The sequence below is a fragment of the Jaculus jaculus genome, chromosome 4 (genome assembly GCF_020740685.1).
Source record: "Jaculus jaculus isolate mJacJac1 chromosome 4, mJacJac1.mat.Y.cur, whole genome shotgun sequence".
Classification (NCBI taxonomy): domain Eukaryota; kingdom Metazoa; phylum Chordata; class Mammalia; order Rodentia; family Dipodidae; genus Jaculus; species Jaculus jaculus.
The window spans coordinates 70494430-70515092 of record NC_059105.1 but is presented as its reverse complement, the minus strand read 5'-3'; the positions used below and the strand labels follow the sequence as shown (position 1 = coordinate 70515092).

The window sequence follows — 20663 nt, the reverse complement described above, 5'->3', positions numbered from 1 at the left end:
TAGAGCAGCCTGTGAGGTCAGAGAGGGAACTGTCCTCTTCTAAAAGTATTCTCTCCAAAACTTTAGTTTCTGCTGAAGTTCAAAGCCTGTTTCTTCAGGCTAGAGGAGAAGAGAGAAAAAAAAAAAATGTAGAATAGCCATTCCCTCCTGTATGTCTCTGCTTTATCGCTCAGTCACTCAAGAACAAATATTGACCAGCCACTGTGGCCAATTGAATGTAAAGCTAATTTCAACTCCTAGCCCCCTCTTTATACCTTTTTCAAGGGGACCGTCAACTCTACCCCCCCCCCCGCCCCCGTGAATCTGTAGGTCTATGGCTTGCTCAGCAGGATGTGGCTAATGTGACAATGAGCCAGTTCCAAGCCTGCCCCTCAGAAGACCTTCAACTCTGCACGCACTCTCTGGGCTCCTTCACTGTGCCCTGAACCAGTGGGTTTAGGGTACCAGATGGAAAGAAAAAAAAAAAAAAAGCCTCAGCTCAAAGTCAGCCCATAGCTATCTATTTGCCTAGCAGAGAACAGGGGAGCTTCTGTGCCTGGTCTAGCCAAGAGCAGCAGAGGTACATCAGTACCCTGCATAAGAGAGCCTAGGAAGAGCTGTTCTGTTGTTATGAACTGCTGGGACAAGAGATAAATGCTACAACTCTTCCTCTGTGCAGATTTAAATATACCTATGAGAAGATGAACAAACAGCCATTCCAATTGCCAATTTAAATTCAGCTAGGATGCCCTGCTGGTATGAAGAGAGCCCGTGAGAGGGACACTGGTGCAAAGCCGAGTATTTACACTTAGCAGATGTCCAGAGGAGTAAGGAAAAGCCAGCTGCTAGAAAAGAAACAGGTGAGGAGAAGATGCCCTACAAACTTGTGATCCAGCCATGAATATTACAGTGAGCTTGATGTGACAGCATTCCTCATGGAAACTGGAGGGTAGGCCAATCTCTCCAATTTTGAACTAACAGTTTTAACTGACTTTAGGAGCTGAGATCCAAAGCATTATGATGGCTGGAGGGATGGCTCAGTAAGGCATTTGCCTGAGAAGCCTAAGGACTCATGTTTGATTCACAAGAACCCATGAAAGCCAGATGCACAAGGTGACACATGCATCTGGAGTTTGTTTGCAGGGGCTGAAGGCCCTGGCACACTCATTCTCTCTCTCTCTGTCTCTCTCTCTCTCTCTCTCTCTCTCTCTCTCTCTCTACTTGTCTCTTCCTCTCTCTCTTCCTTCCTCTCTCTTTTTCAAAATAAATAAATAAATAAATAAAATATTTTTTAAAAAATCATGAAGAATGGAAAATGATCTACAGAAAGGGTATTGGGCTACCCCAGCACCTGAAACTCTGACTCTGGCCAAATTTATAGAAAACTATAAAAGCAAGGAAGTCCTTCAGGGAGGGTGTGAACTCTTAATATTAAATTCAGTTTACAAACTGCCTGAACTTCTTTCATTACACCAAGATGCCCTAATTCCAGCTGCCCAATGCTGGAGCCTCCAGTGATAAAGTTATTTCTGCTAATCCAGTAGGGAGAGCATTACTGGTGTGGGAAGGGTGGTTCCTCTCCCTTCCTCTTCTACATTATTTCTAAGAACTTTATATGGATCCTGGACATAAGGAGCAGGTGAATAAATATTCAGCTGGCCAGGCAGAGGCTGCCTGCCGTGAGTTCTGAAGAATGTGAGTGGACTGCCTAAGCAGAGCTGCTGTCAGTTGGCATCCCACACTTCCCTCCCTAAAATTCAGAGCAAAGCCGCCCACAATCTCACAAGTGACTGCCATGAGCCCATCAGCCAAGATTTTGAAATCCAGGGACTGACAACTTGGAACAGAGGTGCTGAATAAATAAATACAATGACAATAAAGAAATAAGTTGCTGTTGGGACCTGGGAGATGGTTCTACTTCCTGAGACACTGCTCAAGACATTTTAATGATTGTCTTATGAGTGTGGCTTCCTCCATTGTTCAATACTAGCCCCGGGGTGATTTAGAGCAAGGGAAATACTGACTTGATGTGTCACGAGGGTCTGGATGCTGGATTGTTGCCTTATATATCAAGGGCACACTTACCAGCCAGTGTGCCACCACTACGCCATCTATTAAAGCGCCTTTCCTCATTGTTGTGACAAAATGCCTGACGAAAGTAACTTAAGGAAGGAAGGGAGGTATTACTAACTGGCTTACAGCCCATCAGGCGAGGAAGGCAGGGCAGCAGCAGTAGGAAGCAGCCAGTCACACAGTGTCCACAGTCGGGAAGCAGAGATTCATGGCGCTCAACTGGCTTCCTCCATTTTATTCAGTCTAGGACCCCAACCCATGGAGGGTTAGCTTAATCTAGAAACTCCCTCACAGACGTGCCTAGAGGCTTGTCTCAGGTGATTGCATAGCCTGTCAAGCTGACAATATTAAACACCACACCTATGGTCCACAGGTCCCAAAGTTCAGAACAGCACAAGACACAGAAAATAAAAACCATGGTCAGATTCAGCTGACAAAACATGAGTCCCTTCCCCACTATCATTCTGAGCATCCTGGTCTTGGGGATACTGGATGGCTGCGGGGCTTTATCTCAAGGTTGCGTCCTCCAGGCCTCTGGCCTCTTGAGTGTTTGCTGGAACCTTTCTCGCCCTCGCCCGCTGGCTCTTTTGACCCAGAGCTGTTCTTTGCTTTTTCAGGAAACAAACTGGATGAAAGTCCAGGGCTGGGACTTCCTCCTTAGTGTGTTTGACAAGGACTGACGTACTCTAGGCCCTTTGAATCCCGGAAGTCCAGGGCCCGCCCAACCTTGACTGCAGTGTCCAGAGTGCTGGAGTGTAGGTAAAGAAGAGCAAAGAGCAGTTCAACATGAGGGATCCACTGGCCGATTGTCCGGTGAGTAGACCAGTACAGTTTGTGTAGCTGTGTGTGTGTGTGTGTGTGTGTGTGTGTGTGTGTGTGTGTGTGGCTGGAGGGGGGAATAGTAATTTACATAGTAATGGATTTTAACTTCAGAAATCTGAGGCACTCAGAAACTAACCTGGTTTAGATATTGGCTCAGAAACAAAAGTCTGTGGTGTTTCTTTGGTTTAGTGTAAAACAGGGCCTTCTCTAAGAAGCAGCAGTCACTGTTATCTTCATGCTTAAACTCATGAAAAGGTTTGAGTGAGCGTATGACATCATATTTGGATCCAGATGGTGGCTGTTTGGGAAACAGTCTTAAGTCATACACCAATGATACCAACATCATCTGGAGAGGAGATATAAAAACACACAGAATGTCTCTTGCCAAGTTCTGGCCCTGAGGATGAAGTCAGGGAGAAAGGTTTTCTCTTAAAAAAAAAAAAAAAAAACTTGCAGTCAAGATCTCAAACAGACTCACTGCTCTGCCGAGCCTGTGGTAGAGAAAACCTGGCTGTTCAGGGCGCTCGCTCAGTCCTGGAAGTAATTGCAAAAGTAGAAAACTGGTCAAAAATCCTAAGGCAATGTGGGGTCTTTAGTAGGTGTAGGAGAGCTCTGACTCAGGAGATAATATGCAACTAAAATAAAGAGAAGATGTATTTATTTCAACAATAATCAAGTATTGTCAATGTCTTGTGCCAATAAATGATGTCAGAAAGCTTAATTTAGTGACCCCAGAGGCCTGGGATTATAGTCATCTTTGGTGTATTTTATTTAAAAAAAATACAAATAAACTAGAGAGGCAGATAAATAGAGTTTGTAATAAAACAATGGAGAAAAAGAGCAGCAGAGTATTACTGTCTTTCTTTTTGTTTATTCAAAGGATAAGGAAACCACAGGCTTAGAAGAGATGAGACTATAGCTGCTATTCCACGAAATGGTTTAAAGGATCACCTGACTTAAATAAGATGAACTCATACTGGCTATTAAGATTAATCATGACAGCATAGTAGCCAGCTCATCGTTAAACACAAAAATAAAATGGGTTCAATAAGAAAACAGTTTCCAACAATGTGGTCATATGTCAGTATTAATAGTAAAATGTTCCCCCTTTATCACCTCCACTTCAGTCTCTCCTATGTTTGATGTCTGTGGGTCACTTTTTAAAATTGTTTTTTGTTTATTTTTATTTATTTGAGAGCAACAGAGAGAGAAAGAGTGAGGGGGGGTTGGGGGCAAAGAGAATGGGCACGCCAGGGACTCCAGCCGCTGCAAACGAACTCCAGACTCCTTGTGCATCTAGCTAACGTGGGTCCTGGGGAATCAAGCCTTGAACCGGGGTCCTCAGGCTTCACAGGTGAGAGCTTAACCACTAAGCCATCTCTCCAGCCCTGTGGGTCACTTTTTAAGAGAAGTTAGTATTTTTTTTCTCCTTGGGCTTGTTCTCTACTAACCTGTTAAATATCCTGTCTTAACATGGATATCTGGAGAATTTTTTCTTCTATACAGAGGTGCTAGGGCAGAACAAGGACAGAATAAATTGAGGCAAACACTTGGCACTAGTCATCATTACAGAAGAAAGTCAATGCCAAGAGAATAGTATAATAAATAAAAGAGGGAAGTTGAGACCAAGTCCAACTAAGTTTTGGAAAGGGACGGAAGAAAAAGGAGTCGAAACCATAACATCCTGCTTGTAGGCAGCAAAACCTCTTCAGGTCAGGGCCTGGGAGAAAGATTTGCTTTTAAGCAGCTCCCAAAACAGCTCAACCTCCAGCTCCATGACGGGCTAAAGGCCCGCTCCATGGGCTGGTGAGTGATGCCTACCCTATTCTGAGCCACCATCGCAAGGTCATGCCTATGGGCCCACTGCCACCAAAGGTATCCGGGTGTCCAGAGGAAGTGGATATACACTTGGCCTGGGTCTCTAAATGCTCTAAAGTCACATGTTTATTTATTTGCAATTGTTTCCTCTTCATCAAGGACTCGGGTTGATTTCCTGGTACAATGTCAGCTTGTACTTGGAGAACAATGCTCTGTGAAGTTCGGGAACATGACAAAACAAGGGCATGGATTGGAAATGAATACTTTACAAACTCCATAGCACCTGCCAAATGCTGTGTCCTGTGAGCCCTGCAGATGCGCAGTACACAGCGCGGGGTCTTCACGTAGCTGCGGTTTGGAACGTGGCCCACCCCAATGGATTCATGCAGGGAGCTTGGTGGTGTACATGATTTTCAGTGGGAAAAATATTCTCTATTTGTATTCATGGATAACTAAAACTTAAAGCTTTCTTTAATTATGAATATCTAGTACAACTAGCAATGTCTATGGCTGCATAGAAAATGAAAACTAGGGCTGGAGAGATGGCTTAGCGGTTAAGCGCTTGCCTGTGAAGCCTAAGGACCCTGGTTCGAGGCTCGGTTCCCCAGGTCCCACGTTAGCCAGATGCACAAGGGGGCGCACGCGTCTGGAGTTCGTTTGCAGTGGCTGGAAGCCCTGGCGCGCCCATTCTCTCTCTCTCCCTCTATCTTTCTCTCTGTGTCTCTTGCTCTCAAATAAAATAAATAAAAAATTTTAAAAAATTAAAAAAAAATAAAAGAAAATGAAAACTACAGATACTTTTACATAACACAATTGTTGATGTGTATAGTTATTGTTCATTCTCAGCCTCATTTGTATATTTTAGTAATTCTTAAGACTTGTTATTTATCATATTAAAAATTACATAATGTCGTAATTTTAAAAGCACATTCTTATAAACATATATTGATATAGTTTCCTTAACGACCTCATGTTACTTTATTTTGTACATTTTAAATAGTATTCTGGGTTAAAAAACAAAACAAAACAAAAAAAACATTAACAATCTCCTATAGGTCATGCTCCAGTGAGAAAATGGACTGACACTTGTGCCCTTCAATCTCAGAGTTAGGCAGCATCTACTTTCAAATTATTGTCACCCAAGTAGGATCAAGTTTCCCAAATACTGTATAGGCTTTTACAGACAGCATTAGAACTTGTTGTAAATTCTGTTTTGAAAAGAACTGGCTGTGGGCTTTGATGCCTATGAGCTTAGCATTTCAACCTAAAAATATGCCACAAAAAAATCTTCCTCAAATCCATGTGTCATCCTCAAATCTGTGTGCAAGGAAGTAGAAAGGATCTAATTATCCCCAGAAGAAATAATCCAATCACATACACACACACACACACACACACACACACACACACACACACACACATATATGCATGTATGTATAGTCTATCTTTTGCCTTCCTATGAGAGAGCAACATAGGAATCCATGGAAAGTTACAAGTTTCAGCCAAGTTGTTTTTTTGTATACTCAAGCAGTAGCCAGGTAGTGGATGTCAGAGCACATCTCTGATCTCCACACCTCAAGCCCCTTTACTCATGGTATCAGTTGCCAAAACAGCACCAAGCTTCTTCTCAAGTGAGTGACCTGTTCAGATGCCAGCCTGAACTTCCCATCTTGGTGGCTCAGCCTGGGTCACAAGATATGACCATATGGTCGGCCCTAACTCAGAAGGTGCCATTACTATGGTCCATGTCTCCTGGTGGTATCTGATCCACTGAGAGGTAGAAAAAAAAAGGGAGGCTGAGTCTGGTAATATATGTCATGTAGTCCACAGCATCTAGGGTATACATCAATGAGATGTGCAGCATGCCATTACACATTTCTTAGGCTTCTGTTTTCTCATCTGTAAATAAGAGAAGAAAATTGATTGTATTATGTTTTTTAATTTTAATTTATTTTTCATTATGGACATACTTAGTATGGATATATCATGTGTTGGTAACAACCTTTCCCTCATCCCTATCCCCATTCTTCTAGGTGCCTCCTCAGTGGGGTTGCAGGAGTTCCCCATGGTGTTGTTGGCTATGTGTCATGGGAGCAGCAGTCAGTTATTGGGGAAGGCAAAGCCTCTGAGCATGATGTCTCAACCTGTGGCTCTTACAATATTTCCACCCCCCCTTCCACAAAATTCCCTGATCCTTGGTAGGTGAGTTTTAAGTCTACTTCAGTGATGAGCTCTTAGGGGCCTCAGGTTCTCTGCTTTGGGTATCAACTTCTGTCTCCTTCACCCTGGAACTGATTGTCAGGCTCTCCATAGAAGCAGTATTCTTGTTCATCTCCCCAATTCCTCAGTGGTGTCAGCTGGGATGTGGCTGAAGTGTGAGGGATAGTTTGTCTCCTCAGGTCTCTCTGCCTTCTGAAAAAAAAAAAAAAAAAAAAAAAAAAACAGATTCTCTAAGGGAAAGTGAAGTCAGCATAGTTTAAATGGGCTAAGCATTGTTAATTTAGGGAAATTTTGATGGATATAGCCCCCTTTTAGCCAAAAATTAGTGGGAGCTTGATATTGGAGAGCATAATCTCTGTCTCCATAGGATTCTGACCTGGTTCCCAGTTGTAGATATGAGTTCCTTTCCACTGAGCAGATATACTAGTCAATAAGAAAGCAATTGGTTACCCACCAAGGCTGTGTGCCACTATTGCACTGGTGTGCACATCATGTCAGGATGTTTGCTTTTGAGTAGTTTATATACCTGGTTGCTTGGACTATTGTTGACCACTTTCTCCTAGAAGCTCATGTAGTTTCCAGCACTAGATGGGCTATCTAGGATCTGGCTGTCTTCTGGATTCCAGCCAGGTCTCTCAGTGCTCTGTGTCAGCAGCATATGGTGTCTTCAGCAATAGGGTCTTACCTTTTACCTCAGGAAGGCAATCCAGTGCTTTGACAGGAGTCTGTCTTGTTTGGGGGATGTTGAAAGTCTCTTTGATCAACAGCTCATTGTGGGTAGCTCCTATTTATGGTACTTGGAGTTACAGGCCAAAACAAAAAAAAAAATTTTAAAGTTAGGCTTCATCCCATCCTCTCCAGGGCCCTTCTTTTCAGGTGCTCTCCCTGCTTAATCCTGTCGAGGGTTCAATCTTTTAAGGATAAAGGGGTCTATGGTACCAGTTCATTTGGGGTTTAGTTTTGTGTTTTCCTCTACTGTTTCCTTCCCCTTACCTCAAACCCTTCCAACCCTCTTGTCTGGGTCTTGAGTTGCCTATATCAGGTGTGTCAGCAGAGCTGATCCAGGTTAGGAACCACAGATGAGTGAGACTATGTGGCGTTTGTCTTTCTGTGATTGTGTGTGTTCAGAGTATGAACTGTTCCAAGTCCATCCATTTTTCTACAGATTTCATTGTCCTGTTTTTTCTTACTGATGAGTAGAATTCCATTGTGTAACTGTACCACAACTTTATTATCCATTCATCCAATGATGGACACCTGGATTCATTCCAATTCTTAGCTATTATGAATTGAGCAGCTATAAACATGGTTGAGAAAATATCTCTGTAGTGCAGCATGGAGCATTTAGGGTAACTGCCCAGTAAGGGAATAGCTGGGTCTATGGGTAGCTCTATGTTCATCCTTTCAGAAATCTCCACATTGATTTCCATAGTGGTTTTACAAGTTTGCATTCCCACCAACAATGAATGAGAGTTCCTCTTATTATGCTTTTTAATGATGTTTCTCATAATTTATGACAGCCTTCACAAGGTTCCCAAATAATAAACATATTACTAAGAAATATGTAATCCCTTTATTAGAAAAGTATCGATGTAAAATATTTTCCCCTGGGAATCAGAATTTATATGAAACCAGTAGTACAATGCCTGATATAGGAACAAGAGCTTATTTGGATAAATTCAAATGGGATGTTGGCTAATTTAACACACTATGATGATCACCATTATAGATAGATTTTATATAGGTAGGTAGGTGGTGACAATAGATAGATAGACCCATAAAAGCATTTAGAATAAAATATTTTTCTAGAGTAATTGAATTTAACCTTTTTAAACCTTCAAACTACAAAGTAAAAAAAAAAAGTAGCTAGGCCAAATTCAACATAGGCATTTCATAATGTTCACAAGTAAACTGTCTAGTCATCTCACATACTGATTGCTTAAACTACTTTGGGGGGGGGCGGTTCAGAAATATCCTAAAATATTATATCTATAAACAGATTAAAGTTAATTCATCAAGGGGATAAGAACAATATTTTTCTTGTAACTAATGATCCCAAGAATAATCCTATTCAAATAAATGGATATGGAGATATAAAATCTATACTGTTATTTATTTGATTGTACATTTTGTAGGGGGTGGGATAATCAAAAACTCCATGGGTAGGAAAAGAACACCAAAAATTTACCTTCTGCATGTCTTTGACCAGAATTAACCCTCTTTTTTGCTGGCTGATGACATTAAGAAGCCATCTGTGAATGCATAAGAGAAACACTGCTCTCTGAATAAACCTAATGTGATTATATTGATTAACTATTTATAAAAAATTTGGTTCTAATGGATTCTGTAATTGATTTATTTAGCTAAAATTAAATGCATTTTAAAAGAATTATTGATTTATTTGCAAGCAGAGAGAGAGACAGAGAATACAAATGGGTGTATCAAGGCCTTCAGCCACTGCAAACAAATTCCAATTGCAAGCACCACCTGTGTGTCTGGCTTTACGTGGGTCCCGGGGAATCAAACCTAGGTCCTTAGGCCTCGCAGCCAAGTGCCTTAACCACAAAGTCATCTCTCTAGCCCTTAAATGTATTTTTAAATTGAGAACTTTAATATATAAACATATCACAATTTGATCGTATTCCCATCTTTTGATCCTTCTCCCCACCTTCATTCCACTGAGACCTTCCTCAGTGGGATGATCACTAATAACTGTGAGGTCATGAATGCACTAGTCTCTATGGGGAGCATACTGCCTCAGAGTACACCTTTCACCCTTCCACCCCTCTTCCACAATGTTCCCTCATCCTTGGAAGGTGTGTCTCCTTTAGGGTTGAGCTCTCAGCAGCCTCTGATTTTCTGCTTTGATGAATTTTGAGTCTCCTCAGTATCTACCACCATCTCCCTGGAGGTTTTCAGACTAGCTGTGAAGATAGCACTCTTATTTAATCTGCTACTTCTTCTGTATTTACCTAATATTTTAATCACAATTCAGCCCCTATCTAATGAGGTTATGCTCAGGTCTTTGAGCCTTAACTGTACATAAGAGATTGACCTCAGTGGTTTCCACGTTGTGCTCCACAGAGCAACTTCTTACATGGGAAGAGAGGTGAGATATGTGCAGAGTAGACAAAGCTGAAGGAAAGAAAATGTAGAAGAAGTGGTCTAGAGTTTTCTGATAGTATATGTGCTCTCTCTCTCTCTCTCTGTCTATCTCTCTTACACACACACACACACACACATACACACATGCACGCACATGAGGACTAGAAGATGTCAAAGGGTCTGTTTGGCATTTAGGCAAGTCTGCTTTCCATAATCCTCTGTTTTCAAGTCAGAAAGTTCAGAGCCATTCATTCTAAATGAGGAATTAAGCTGAGATAACAGAAATATTCTTAGCAACTCTTATAGTTATTGATGTTAACTTTATCTCAGTCTAGATCAGGAATGTTGGGGAGTTTCCACCACATTAGATCCAAGGTCAAAGATAAGGATTTTCTCCATTACTGTTATAAATAGAACATCCCTCTGCAATCTGATCACATTAAAAACAATATGATATACTGCCTGGACACACAGAGTTCAGCAACTGAATCACAGCCAACCTGAGACATGAGTCCCTTAGACCTTTGAACTGGAAGAGAGTGGGCAAGAAGCAAAGCCACTGGCCAGTTCTCTGCCTGGAACAATCCTATCCACTTATCACTCTGTTCCAATACAAGTATTTTTTTTATGTATGCCATGTTGTAAAAAAAAGAATGTATTTATCTGTTAAAGGACAAAGGATCATCTTCCAAACAATCAATGGAGGCCATTTACCATGCTTAATTAAGGAGCTCCTTGCTTTAAATTTTGACTCTGAGGACTGGGAAGATGGCTCAGTGGGTAAAGTGCTTGTTGCATAGGCATGAGAATCTGAAGTCATATCTCTAGCTCCCTTGTAAAATGTTGGGTATTATGGCTCATACCTATAATCTCAGTGCTGGGGAGGCAAAGACTGGAGGATCCCTGGGGCTTTCTGACTAACTGATCTTACAGAATCAGTGAGTTATGGACCTGTCTTAAAAAATAAGGTTGAGAATGATGGAGATAGATACCTGGTATCAACCACTAGCCTCCACATGCACTTGAACACATGTATGTCTTCACCTGTGTGTGTGTGTGCACGCATATGTACACACACACACTCATCCACATACATACAAACATGCATACTGACATATACATGCAAACAGAAAGTCGAGTTGACTCCTTTTTGAGAGGTAACAGGCACTCTGCTTTGTCACATGCTCTACCCCCACCTAAAGGCAAGTGAGTTTTCAGTCACCAGTCTGTAAACTTTAGGATGACCTGGCCTCTAGGAAAATGAGTCCAAAATGTGTCTTAAGGAGTTCTGATGGCTCCATATGTTGGGAAGTGCAGTAGCTCCAACAGCCCCAGAGGCACAGAACATTTCTCAGTGGTCTACTCATCTCATGTAAGTTATGGGAAAGGCGTCTCTCTAGCTCCCATCCTCGCATTACTCTCAGTGGTCACCTGTTTTCTGTTCTCAGGTAATGGTAACTGGAGGGACCCCTTCTTGAGGTTTCATCTTGGGATCTTTACTTAAACTCCAAGGTCTTCTGATGAGCAACTCTTTTGCTTACTCCCACTCTGAAGGTTCAGGTCCCTCCCATCCTGCCCCCTACTGTGCCTTCTCCCAACCCTGGCTCCAGACTTCTACAGAGTTTGGGAACAGAAAGCCTTTATCTAAATCTTTCTATCATGCCCATGGCTCATGGTTTCTTGTGGAGTCTTTGTTTCTGATTTACTGTCAACTAGAGAGAAAAAAAGAAAGGACAATACAATAAAAACAGCATAATACTGGGAGATATTTCTAAATAAATCAAATAAGAGAGCCACAGGGCCTATAAAGAACATCATAAAATTTTATTGAACATGAAATAGGATTTGAACAAATGAAAAGTCTTTCATTGTGTTCTTGGATGGGAAGTCTAAATACCATTTAAAAAGTTCATTTCCCCTCATTGATGTATTTATGAAGTACAATTCCAATTAGGATTCCAACAGGGATTTTAAGCACATAGAAGTAGATAAATGTTAATATAGAAGAATAAATACCCAAGAATAACCAAAACATTATAAAAAGGGGAAAAGAAACAGCAGAATAAAAGTATTAGTATCTTTTTTTGTTTTGTTTTGTTTTCCAAGTTGGGTCTACCTCTAGCCCAGACTGACCTGGAGCTTACTCTGTAGCTCCAGACTGGCCTTGAACTCACAGTAAACCTCCTGCTTCTGCTTCCCAAGTGCTGGAATTAAAGGCATGCACTACCACATAGCTTTAGATTGGAATCTCAAATCTACCACCGTACCTTAGGGCTGGACCCTAAGGTCCACCCAGTGACACCTCCTCCAGCCAGGTGGCTACAGATCCTAACTACAAACTATTAAAACCCTGAACATATCGGGGACCATCTATTCAAACTACCATGGTGATTTCATACAATATTTGTCCTATTTCTGCATTTTGACTGAGACTTGTCATTGAAGATCACATGTGTAATTTTCCATTTGTAATGTAAATCAGAGCTAAAAATCTTTTTGAAATGTTTCCAATTTGGTATTTTTAGACAACTAGCACTGTGTGTCTACTACATCCTACCACAAAGAAGCTCTTGCTGCACGAGCATGGGGACCTGAGCTCGATCTCCAGCAAGTACATAAAAAGCTAGGCATGGCCAGGTGTGCCTGAAACCCCAGCACTAGAGGGGCAGCGAGAGGGGAATCACTGACACTGCTCAGTCAGTCTAGCTAAAAATGGCATGACCTGCAGATTCAGTGAGGATCCTGTCTCAACTAAACAAGGTGGGCTGGAGAGATGGCTTAGTGGTTAAGGCATTTGCCTGTGAAGCCAAAGGACCCAGTTTCAACTCCCCAGATCCCACAAAACCAGATGCACAAAGTGATGCATGTGCAAGGTCACACATGTGCAGAAGGTGGCACATATGTTGAGAGTTCGATTACAGTGGCTGGAGGCCCTGGTGTGCCAACTCTTTCTCTCTCTCTCTCTCTTAAAATAAAACAAGTCTATTGGGCTTGTCTCCAAAAATAAATAAATAGAGCCAGGTGTGGTGGCACACACCTTTAATCCCAGCACTCAGGAGGCAGATGTAGGAGGATCGCCTTGAGTTGGAGGTCATCCTGAGAAAAAACAGTGAATTCCAGGTCAGACTGAGCTAGAGTAAGACCATGCTTTGAAAAAACAAAAATAAATAACTTAAATAAATAATAAAGTGATGGGAAGCTGGCATAGGAGGGCCTCCATGAGTGTGAGGCCATCCTGTAGCCACAGAGTGAGTTCTAGATAATATCTCCAAACAAAAGAACAAAAAGATGTTAATAAGGGGAAGAGCAATAGAGATTCCTGTCTTTGCATACACATGTGACATGTGCATACACCACACACACACAAGCATGCACGTGAGAGCACGCATGCACCAAAATAAATAACCCCTACCATACATATCTGTGTTCGCTTTGGAGGAAATTTAAACTGCTATACACAGATAAAAATACTTCGTATCTCTGAGATTTCCTTGGTTTGTTCCAATTCTAAATGACCTTAAGCAGTCACTTCTTCAAATCCCTCTGGGTCTGTGGCCCTAGATCTTTTATATGATCCCTCTCCTGGTGCAATATTACAGAGAATATAACTCATGGGCTCCGTGTTAGACAGGCTGCAGAATTAACTGACATGTACTGTCTTCATTTGGACACTTAAAAACTCTATTGTCAAGCTGGGCATGGTGGTGCATGCATTTAATCCCAGCACTTGGGAGGCAGAGGTATGAGGATCACCGTGGGTTTGAGGCCACCCTGAGAACTGAGAATACAGAGTGGATTCCAGATCAGCCTGGACTAGAGTGAAACCCTACCTTGAAAAACAAAACAAAACAAAACAAAAACCTATTGTGAAATGTCTCTCTCTCTCTCTCTCTCTCTCTCTCTCTCTCTCTCTATATATATATATATATATATATATATATATATATATATATATATATATATACACACACATATATATTTCAGACTGAAGTTGGGGAGTTCTAAATAAAATGACAAAACATTTACTTGAAATTCTTATGTGTGCAGGCTGTATGTAATATGAATGAATTTATGAGTTTACTTCTAAAGTCATAAAAGTTTGGTTCAACCAAAGTGTTCATTATTATGACATTCGTATCACTAGAGGTAAGGGGAGAGAGAGATAGAAGAGGAACAGAATTTTACTGATAAGTTATTCCCTTGCATGTTTGCATGTCAGCCAGAAAAGAAGATGCTCACTAATGGTTCACAGCTCATCATGAGTCCAGGAGTGCTGTGGGATCCTGCTGAATGTGCTTTGGCCTTCCTGGAAATGATAAGAGGACAGGAAGCCAGAGTCCAAGTGCACCCTACCGTTGAATTGCTTGTACTTGACCTAAGACAAAAACAGATAGGCCAGATTTATTTTTGGAAAGTCCTCCAGGATGCTTCGTGTCCCGGCAGAGGAGACTCAATCTCTGTGTTAGAAGCTCATGTGACACGTGTGCACCCGTAGCTGTGCAGCCGTTAGCGGTGACAGGCGTCATCGCGACATTCTGAATGTACAGGAGTGCTTTCTTCCGAAATGTTCATAATCTTCCTGTTTATCTTTTTTTTTCAGTATAATAAAGTATACAAGAGCCTAAAGGAGTTTGCTCAAAATGGGGAGAGTTTCTGCAAGCAGATCACGTCCGTACTTCAGCAAAGGTACAAAATGCACATTTGCAACAAGCAGTTCTTCCCTGGCAGTTGTAACAAGTGACATGACCGGAGGGGTGATCATAAGCCACTCTGCTTGCTGGAACACCATGTTATATTTTGGTGTTTAATAAACTGGTTTGAAGAATCTCTATTGCACATTTATCAGTTGGGTACCATAAAAAAAAAAAATCAAGGAACAACAGAAGATTTCTGCTCTAAAAGGCCCCATCAAATCCCTTCTGATGCCTCAGACTGTCCAGCACCCCTCAGGAACTCACTGCTGTGTCTGATAGATGGGCCCATTACTGTACTTTTCATACCAACAATTGTTACTGTCCATGTTTCACCTCCTCCACAAGGACAGCCTGAATTTCTCTTTCCTGTATGCTGGACATTTCTTAGAAGCTAGTCTTTCGATTCCTTTAATCAATGTCTGATGAAGGAGTAGATGAGTGAGAAATCACTATGTGTAATACCATCATCTTTTCATACTGGGTGTGATCATGTATAGAACTGTTCATTGCTGCAATGAGAACAGTCAACTCAGGCGGGAAACTAGGAAAAAAAAAAAAAAAGCCCTGCTTAAATTAGGGAACCAGAGCTCATGAGGTCTTTAGGTCTTTCCCTGCTCCGCACAGCATTTTGTAAAGCTAACCTGGTTCCAACTAAATCATTTCCCAGAAACCAAGATTCCACTGCTGAGGTCCTTTATATTGATTCCTGTAAATGCGCATGTGCAATGTCCCTCCCACCCAAGCGGTGGGGCTTCCAGGCCTCCCTTAGATGTTTGAGTATGCAGTTAACCTGAGGGAAGTTTGTCCACATGAAAGGAAATGATATTTTGGGAAAACTGTTTTCTAATGGACACAAGCACTCCATTAATCTATGACTATGTGCTACATTGTGTCTTTTTAGGCCATATTGCTATGTGTCAGTTAGCAAAGAGAGAGGTGGCTTCATTCCCCAGGATTGGATCATTTCTGTCCCGTGGGAGTGATGTGACTCTGAGGCCACCACCCACCTCTTCCTACTCCGCTGGAACTCTCTCCAGATGACTGCACGCTGCACCATGAGTGGCGGCTGTAGCATAGCGGCCACCACCCTCACCCCGGCGCTCCCCTTTCTGTGAACTCAGAAATTCCTTCCTGGTGTCATATGTAATATACAAAGCTAGTTCTTTTTTGTTTGTTTTTTGTTTCTCAAGGTAGGGTCTCACTCTAGCCCAGGCTGACCGGGAATTCATTATGTAGTCTCAGGCTGGCCTCAAACTCAAGGCATTCCTCCTACGTCTGCCTCCCAAGTGCTGGGATTAAAGGCGTGCGCCACCACACCGGGCTGAAATGCTGGTTCTTTATTTGATATCGTGGTGCATGCCTGTAATTCTAGCACTTTGGAAACTGAAGCAGGAGGATTCCAAGTTCAAGACCAATCTAAATGAGACCCTGTTTCAAAACAAAACAAACAAACAAAAAAGATAGAACAAAACAAAAGTTAAAAAAAAAAAAAATCCTTATTGGCTACCCAGAAATGAGCCCAGGGTTATAGTCTCTTAAACGTGTGGGCTTACTACATATAAATCAATAATACCTTTCCCTTTTTATTAGAGAAATATCTGGAAAGCCAGAACTCATTAAAATAAGTTATTCTGTCCCTTTCACTTCTGGAAAAATAATGGGAACACTCCATAAGACACGTGCACACGCACACACACACACATACACACACAGAGACGGTACTCTTAGAATGTATATATGGCATGCCCAGTGAGGGCCATGGCTTAGAATATCATGAAGGCAAATCCACTGGTTACCATAATAGCAAATATCATGATGGAGATTATGGACTTTGAATCAACAGTGTTTAACACCCGAACTATGCTTGGCAAATATTTCAAGATTAAATTAATAAGTAAGAGAACATTAAGGGTTTATTGTTTGTTACTACCATTCCTACATTAATAGAAGAGGGTCCTAAGTGTCCTCTCCACACTTCTTACCTAGGAGTCTGTGGGACTGGGGTACTGCCCACGGATATGAGGTAGCGTAACACTGGAGCAGCAAGTCCATCCACTGTTACCTGTCAAAACTCAGCAGCCTTCTTGCATTCATTTGAATTAGAGGTGATAGAAAAGTGCTATTGAAACACCATTTTCCCTGGATATTCTGAGACCTGTGGGTATGCGTAGATTCCTTTATCCAGGGAGCTACTTATCTTTCCCTCTTTGGCAATCACAGACTCAGCTGTAGTCAGAGACACACAGTACCTCCTTCTATGCTTAGTATGAAAGTCCTCAAGTTCACTTTAACTCAACCCCAGGTCATGTTTGAAATGCCAAAGGCACAGTTTTAGAAACTATGAGTGTTTGGCTCCTGGCACCACCACAGCTAGTGTTTGAGCAGGCATTGATGGGAAGTCAATGTTTCTGTAAAAGGAAACTCAAAACCAGGTCTTCTCAAATGCTAAGAACTACCATTTATTAAAAAAATAAAGGGCTGGAGAGATGGCGTAGCAGTTAAGCGCTTGCCTGTGAAGCCTAAGGACCCCGGTTCAAGGCTCGGTTCCCCAGGTCCCACGTTAGCCAGATGCACAAGGGGGCGCACGCGTCTGGAGTTCGTTTGCAGAGGCCGGAAGCCCTGGCGCGCCCATTCTCTCTCTCTCCCTCTACCTGTCTTTCTCTCTGTGTCTGTCGCTCTCAAATAAATAAATAAAAATTTAAAAAAAAAATAAATAAAATAAAATAAAATAAAAAAGAGTTAGGGGCTGGAGAGATGGCTTAGCAGTTAAGGCACTTGCCTGTGAAGCCTAAAGACCCATGTTCAACTCTCCAGATGCCACGTAAGCCAGATACACAAGCACACAAGGTTGCACCAGAACACAACATGGTATTTGCACCTGGAGTTTGATTGCACTGGCTAAAGGCCCTAGTCAACCAAGTCTCTTCTCTCTCATTAAACACACACACACACACACACACACACACACACACACACACAAAGAATTTTTTTTAATTTAAAAAAAGAGTTAGGAGGATTGGCTGACTATGTGGTCTGTTGATGATTCATTGAAGACATTGTCAACAAAAAAGAATTTTAACTGGTAGAAATTAAATATTTGAGAAATCTTCACCTTGTCTAGTATTTATTCATTTTCTGGAGTGATTGTAAGCCTAGCATAAGTTCTCTTGCATGTTGAGGACATCCACATCTACATTACTAGGCATCATGTCTTAATTGTGACAAAATCACAGATGTTTTCATCTCCTAAATATCTCTTAGAACCACAAAGCCAGAAAGTCCAAAACAAGGTTCATCAGGTTTTCCCTAAAGCGAGAACTCCTTCCAAAAAGTTGATCTCTGCTAGTGAGGTACCTCAGGTGCCCTAGCAGATTTCTCAGCTTGGTGCCTGAGACACTGCCCACCCAATAGAGCCCAGACACCAGGTGCCATCCATAACCATGAATCCTTCTGTCCTGAGTCATGGCTGAGACGTCCCAGCTCTCTCTACTAAACCCCCATTTTAGTCATAACTTTCTTTCCAGCTTTGGACTCCTCCATTGTTCTGGCAAAACTCCCTTAATCTAGTCTTCTATCTCAAGTTACGATGCCATAGCTAGGTAGTTTGTAATTGGTACAAAGGCACCTGACTGAGCAAGATGAATGGGGCAGAATAGATATAAGGTAGCATTATATTAACATTCCATGTCTAGCTACTCTTACCTTTCTAAATGTAGCTGCCTTCTTATTCTAATTGGAGGGGATAGAAAAGTGTAGTTATTGAAACACCATTTTTCCTGAATAGTCTGTGATTCATGGTCATGCTTAGCTTCTATAATCCACTTAGTTACTTCTGTTTCCTTCTTTTGCAGTAGCAAACTCAGGTGCAGCCAGAACATTCAAATCTACTTTTATCCTTTCAGAGACACTCCTGTTTCCAGTCTAAGCAAAATTCTCTCAACTTACTTGCTGGCTGAGGCCCTGTCCTTATCTCTAGCGTATTTGTTGTGCTGGGAACCTGAAATGATTAGCTCAAGGCATGGGGGTAAAAGTATGTATCAGACCAAAACTGATATAAGTATTTTAATAAAGAATATAGGTTGTGGGCTGGAGGGATGGCTTAGCAGTTAAGGCATTTGCCTGCAAAGCCAAAGAACCCAGGTTCGATTCCCCAGGACCCACATTAGCCAGATGCACAATGGGTCACACGTGTCTGGAGTTCATCTGCTATAGCTGGAGGCCCTGGCGTGCTCATTCTCTCACTCTCTCTCCTTTCTTTGTCAAATAAATGAAAATAAAATATTTTTTAAAAGAATATAGGCTGTGGACAGAAACACAGTTGGCAAATTCTGAGAGACACTTCTGAGAGGGAGTGAAGTTCTTTCAAAGCATTAAGGGGACTTACCTGGCTTTGTCTCATGGGCCATTTTGTGGAGCAGTTTTTGAGTAGATAAAAGGTTGGTAGTTCACTGTTTTGTTAAGTAGTAACAGTATTTGTTCTTCCTGAGACTAGCTAGTTGGGATGAGCCTCAGGTGTTAGTAGGAGTTAGGCTGTAATTGTATAAGGTCTTACAAATTACTGGGTTGGGCTCCAAATTCTCAGGGTCTGATTGGTGTTAAGGGTGAGATTTCGCCTTTTATTTGCCCATTTTACCTCTACAGTGTCTTCCACTCTGACCATGAACCTGCCTGCAACGCTTCAGAGACTCCCATGAGTTTTAGCGTAAAATTTTGCCCTCCTAGTTTTATAAAGAAATTTATTTAAAAAAAAAAAGTTTTGGGCTCTGCTTTCCATTTTGTCTTCCTTTCCGCTGTGTCTCTACAATCCTACTCCCTCTCCTTACTAAACCATCTGCATTTCCCTCACCATGCGTTCCTTCCACCTCCACCACCACCCATGGGTCCCTAGGTTAGCACAAGTTGTTTGTAGCCTGGTAGGTGCCACCAAACCTTCACTGGCTGGCTCAACTCAATGCGTTCTTTAAAATTCAGCTTTCCCACTGTGAAAGGCTCTCAAATCACATCTCTAGTCTCAACCATCCCACTGTGAAAGGCCATCCTTGGCTCAGTCTCTGGTCTCAGCCTTCCTCCCATTCTGTGTATGCAGAGCTAGCACTCAGCTCTGCTATATCCCTGATAGCCCCACATTGTTATTCTCTGCTCACTTGTCTCCATCGTCCACTGGAAGCTGGACTCTTACAGGGCTTTTGTATCCTGTGTGACTAGAAAAGTCTTCACACAGAGCAGGCATTCAATAGATTCTCACTGAGGGAATGGATGTAGAAATGTCTAAGTTTGGACCTTTAGGCCATTATAACTGAAGGTGAAGTGAGGCAATTCTTGGGAAGCAACAAATGAGTATGTCATTGTCATTTTCTAACATGATACTCTATGTCACATTATTTTGAACAAAAGAAAAAAATCACAGAAGAGACCATTCATTCACTGTAGCCTGTAGACCAGACACTGTGATGGTTGTGTCTAATTCTCAAGCCAATTTTCGTAGCCCAGTGTGGCATGTAAATACCCTTATCCTCACCTTTGGTAGGGCTGTAAAAATGATGAAAATTTGATTCTGATCCAGACTAGCCAAGACTCAGTACAAAGTCATCCTGCAGTGGGCAAGCAGCTTGAGGTCTTGAGATGTTTGGGTTGGAGAGGGGACAGTCTTATAAAAAGGTACATCTGAGTCAGGAAACCCAGTGGCTTTCAAACCCTATGGCTCACAGGACCCAGAGGAGACTTCAGCAGCTACTCTGGGGTTGAGGAAAGTGAGGTGGCGTGCCTTGGTTCCTTCTTTACTGTTTTAAGTAATTGGAAAACATGATGTAGTTGAATTGAAAATAAACTTTTGGTTTCTAGCTAAAAAGTCTTTGAAAACTGCCTTTCTTGTGTGCTTGACCTGATTTCCCCAATTAAAGTACTTTTTCCTCACTTCTTGATTTTCATGCTGAGAAAAAATTAGACGGTAAA

General features: G+C 41.9%; 1 protein-coding gene across 1 annotated transcript in view; it reads left to right on the top strand.

Annotated features, from left to right (window-relative positions):
- The first annotated feature begins 2766 nt into the window (after positions 1-2766).
- The window catches only part of Nostrin (nitric oxide synthase trafficking), a 65493-nt gene continuing 47596 nt past the window's right edge, over positions 2767-20663 (top strand). The window contains exons 1-2 of the mRNA XM_004651926.2: positions 2767-2865; positions 14618-14703. Of these exons, the coding sequence (XP_004651983.1) occupies positions 2839-2865; positions 14618-14703 (113 nt within the window). The 5' untranslated portion in view covers positions 2767-2838. The remainder of the gene's footprint in view (positions 2866-14617; positions 14704-20663) is intronic.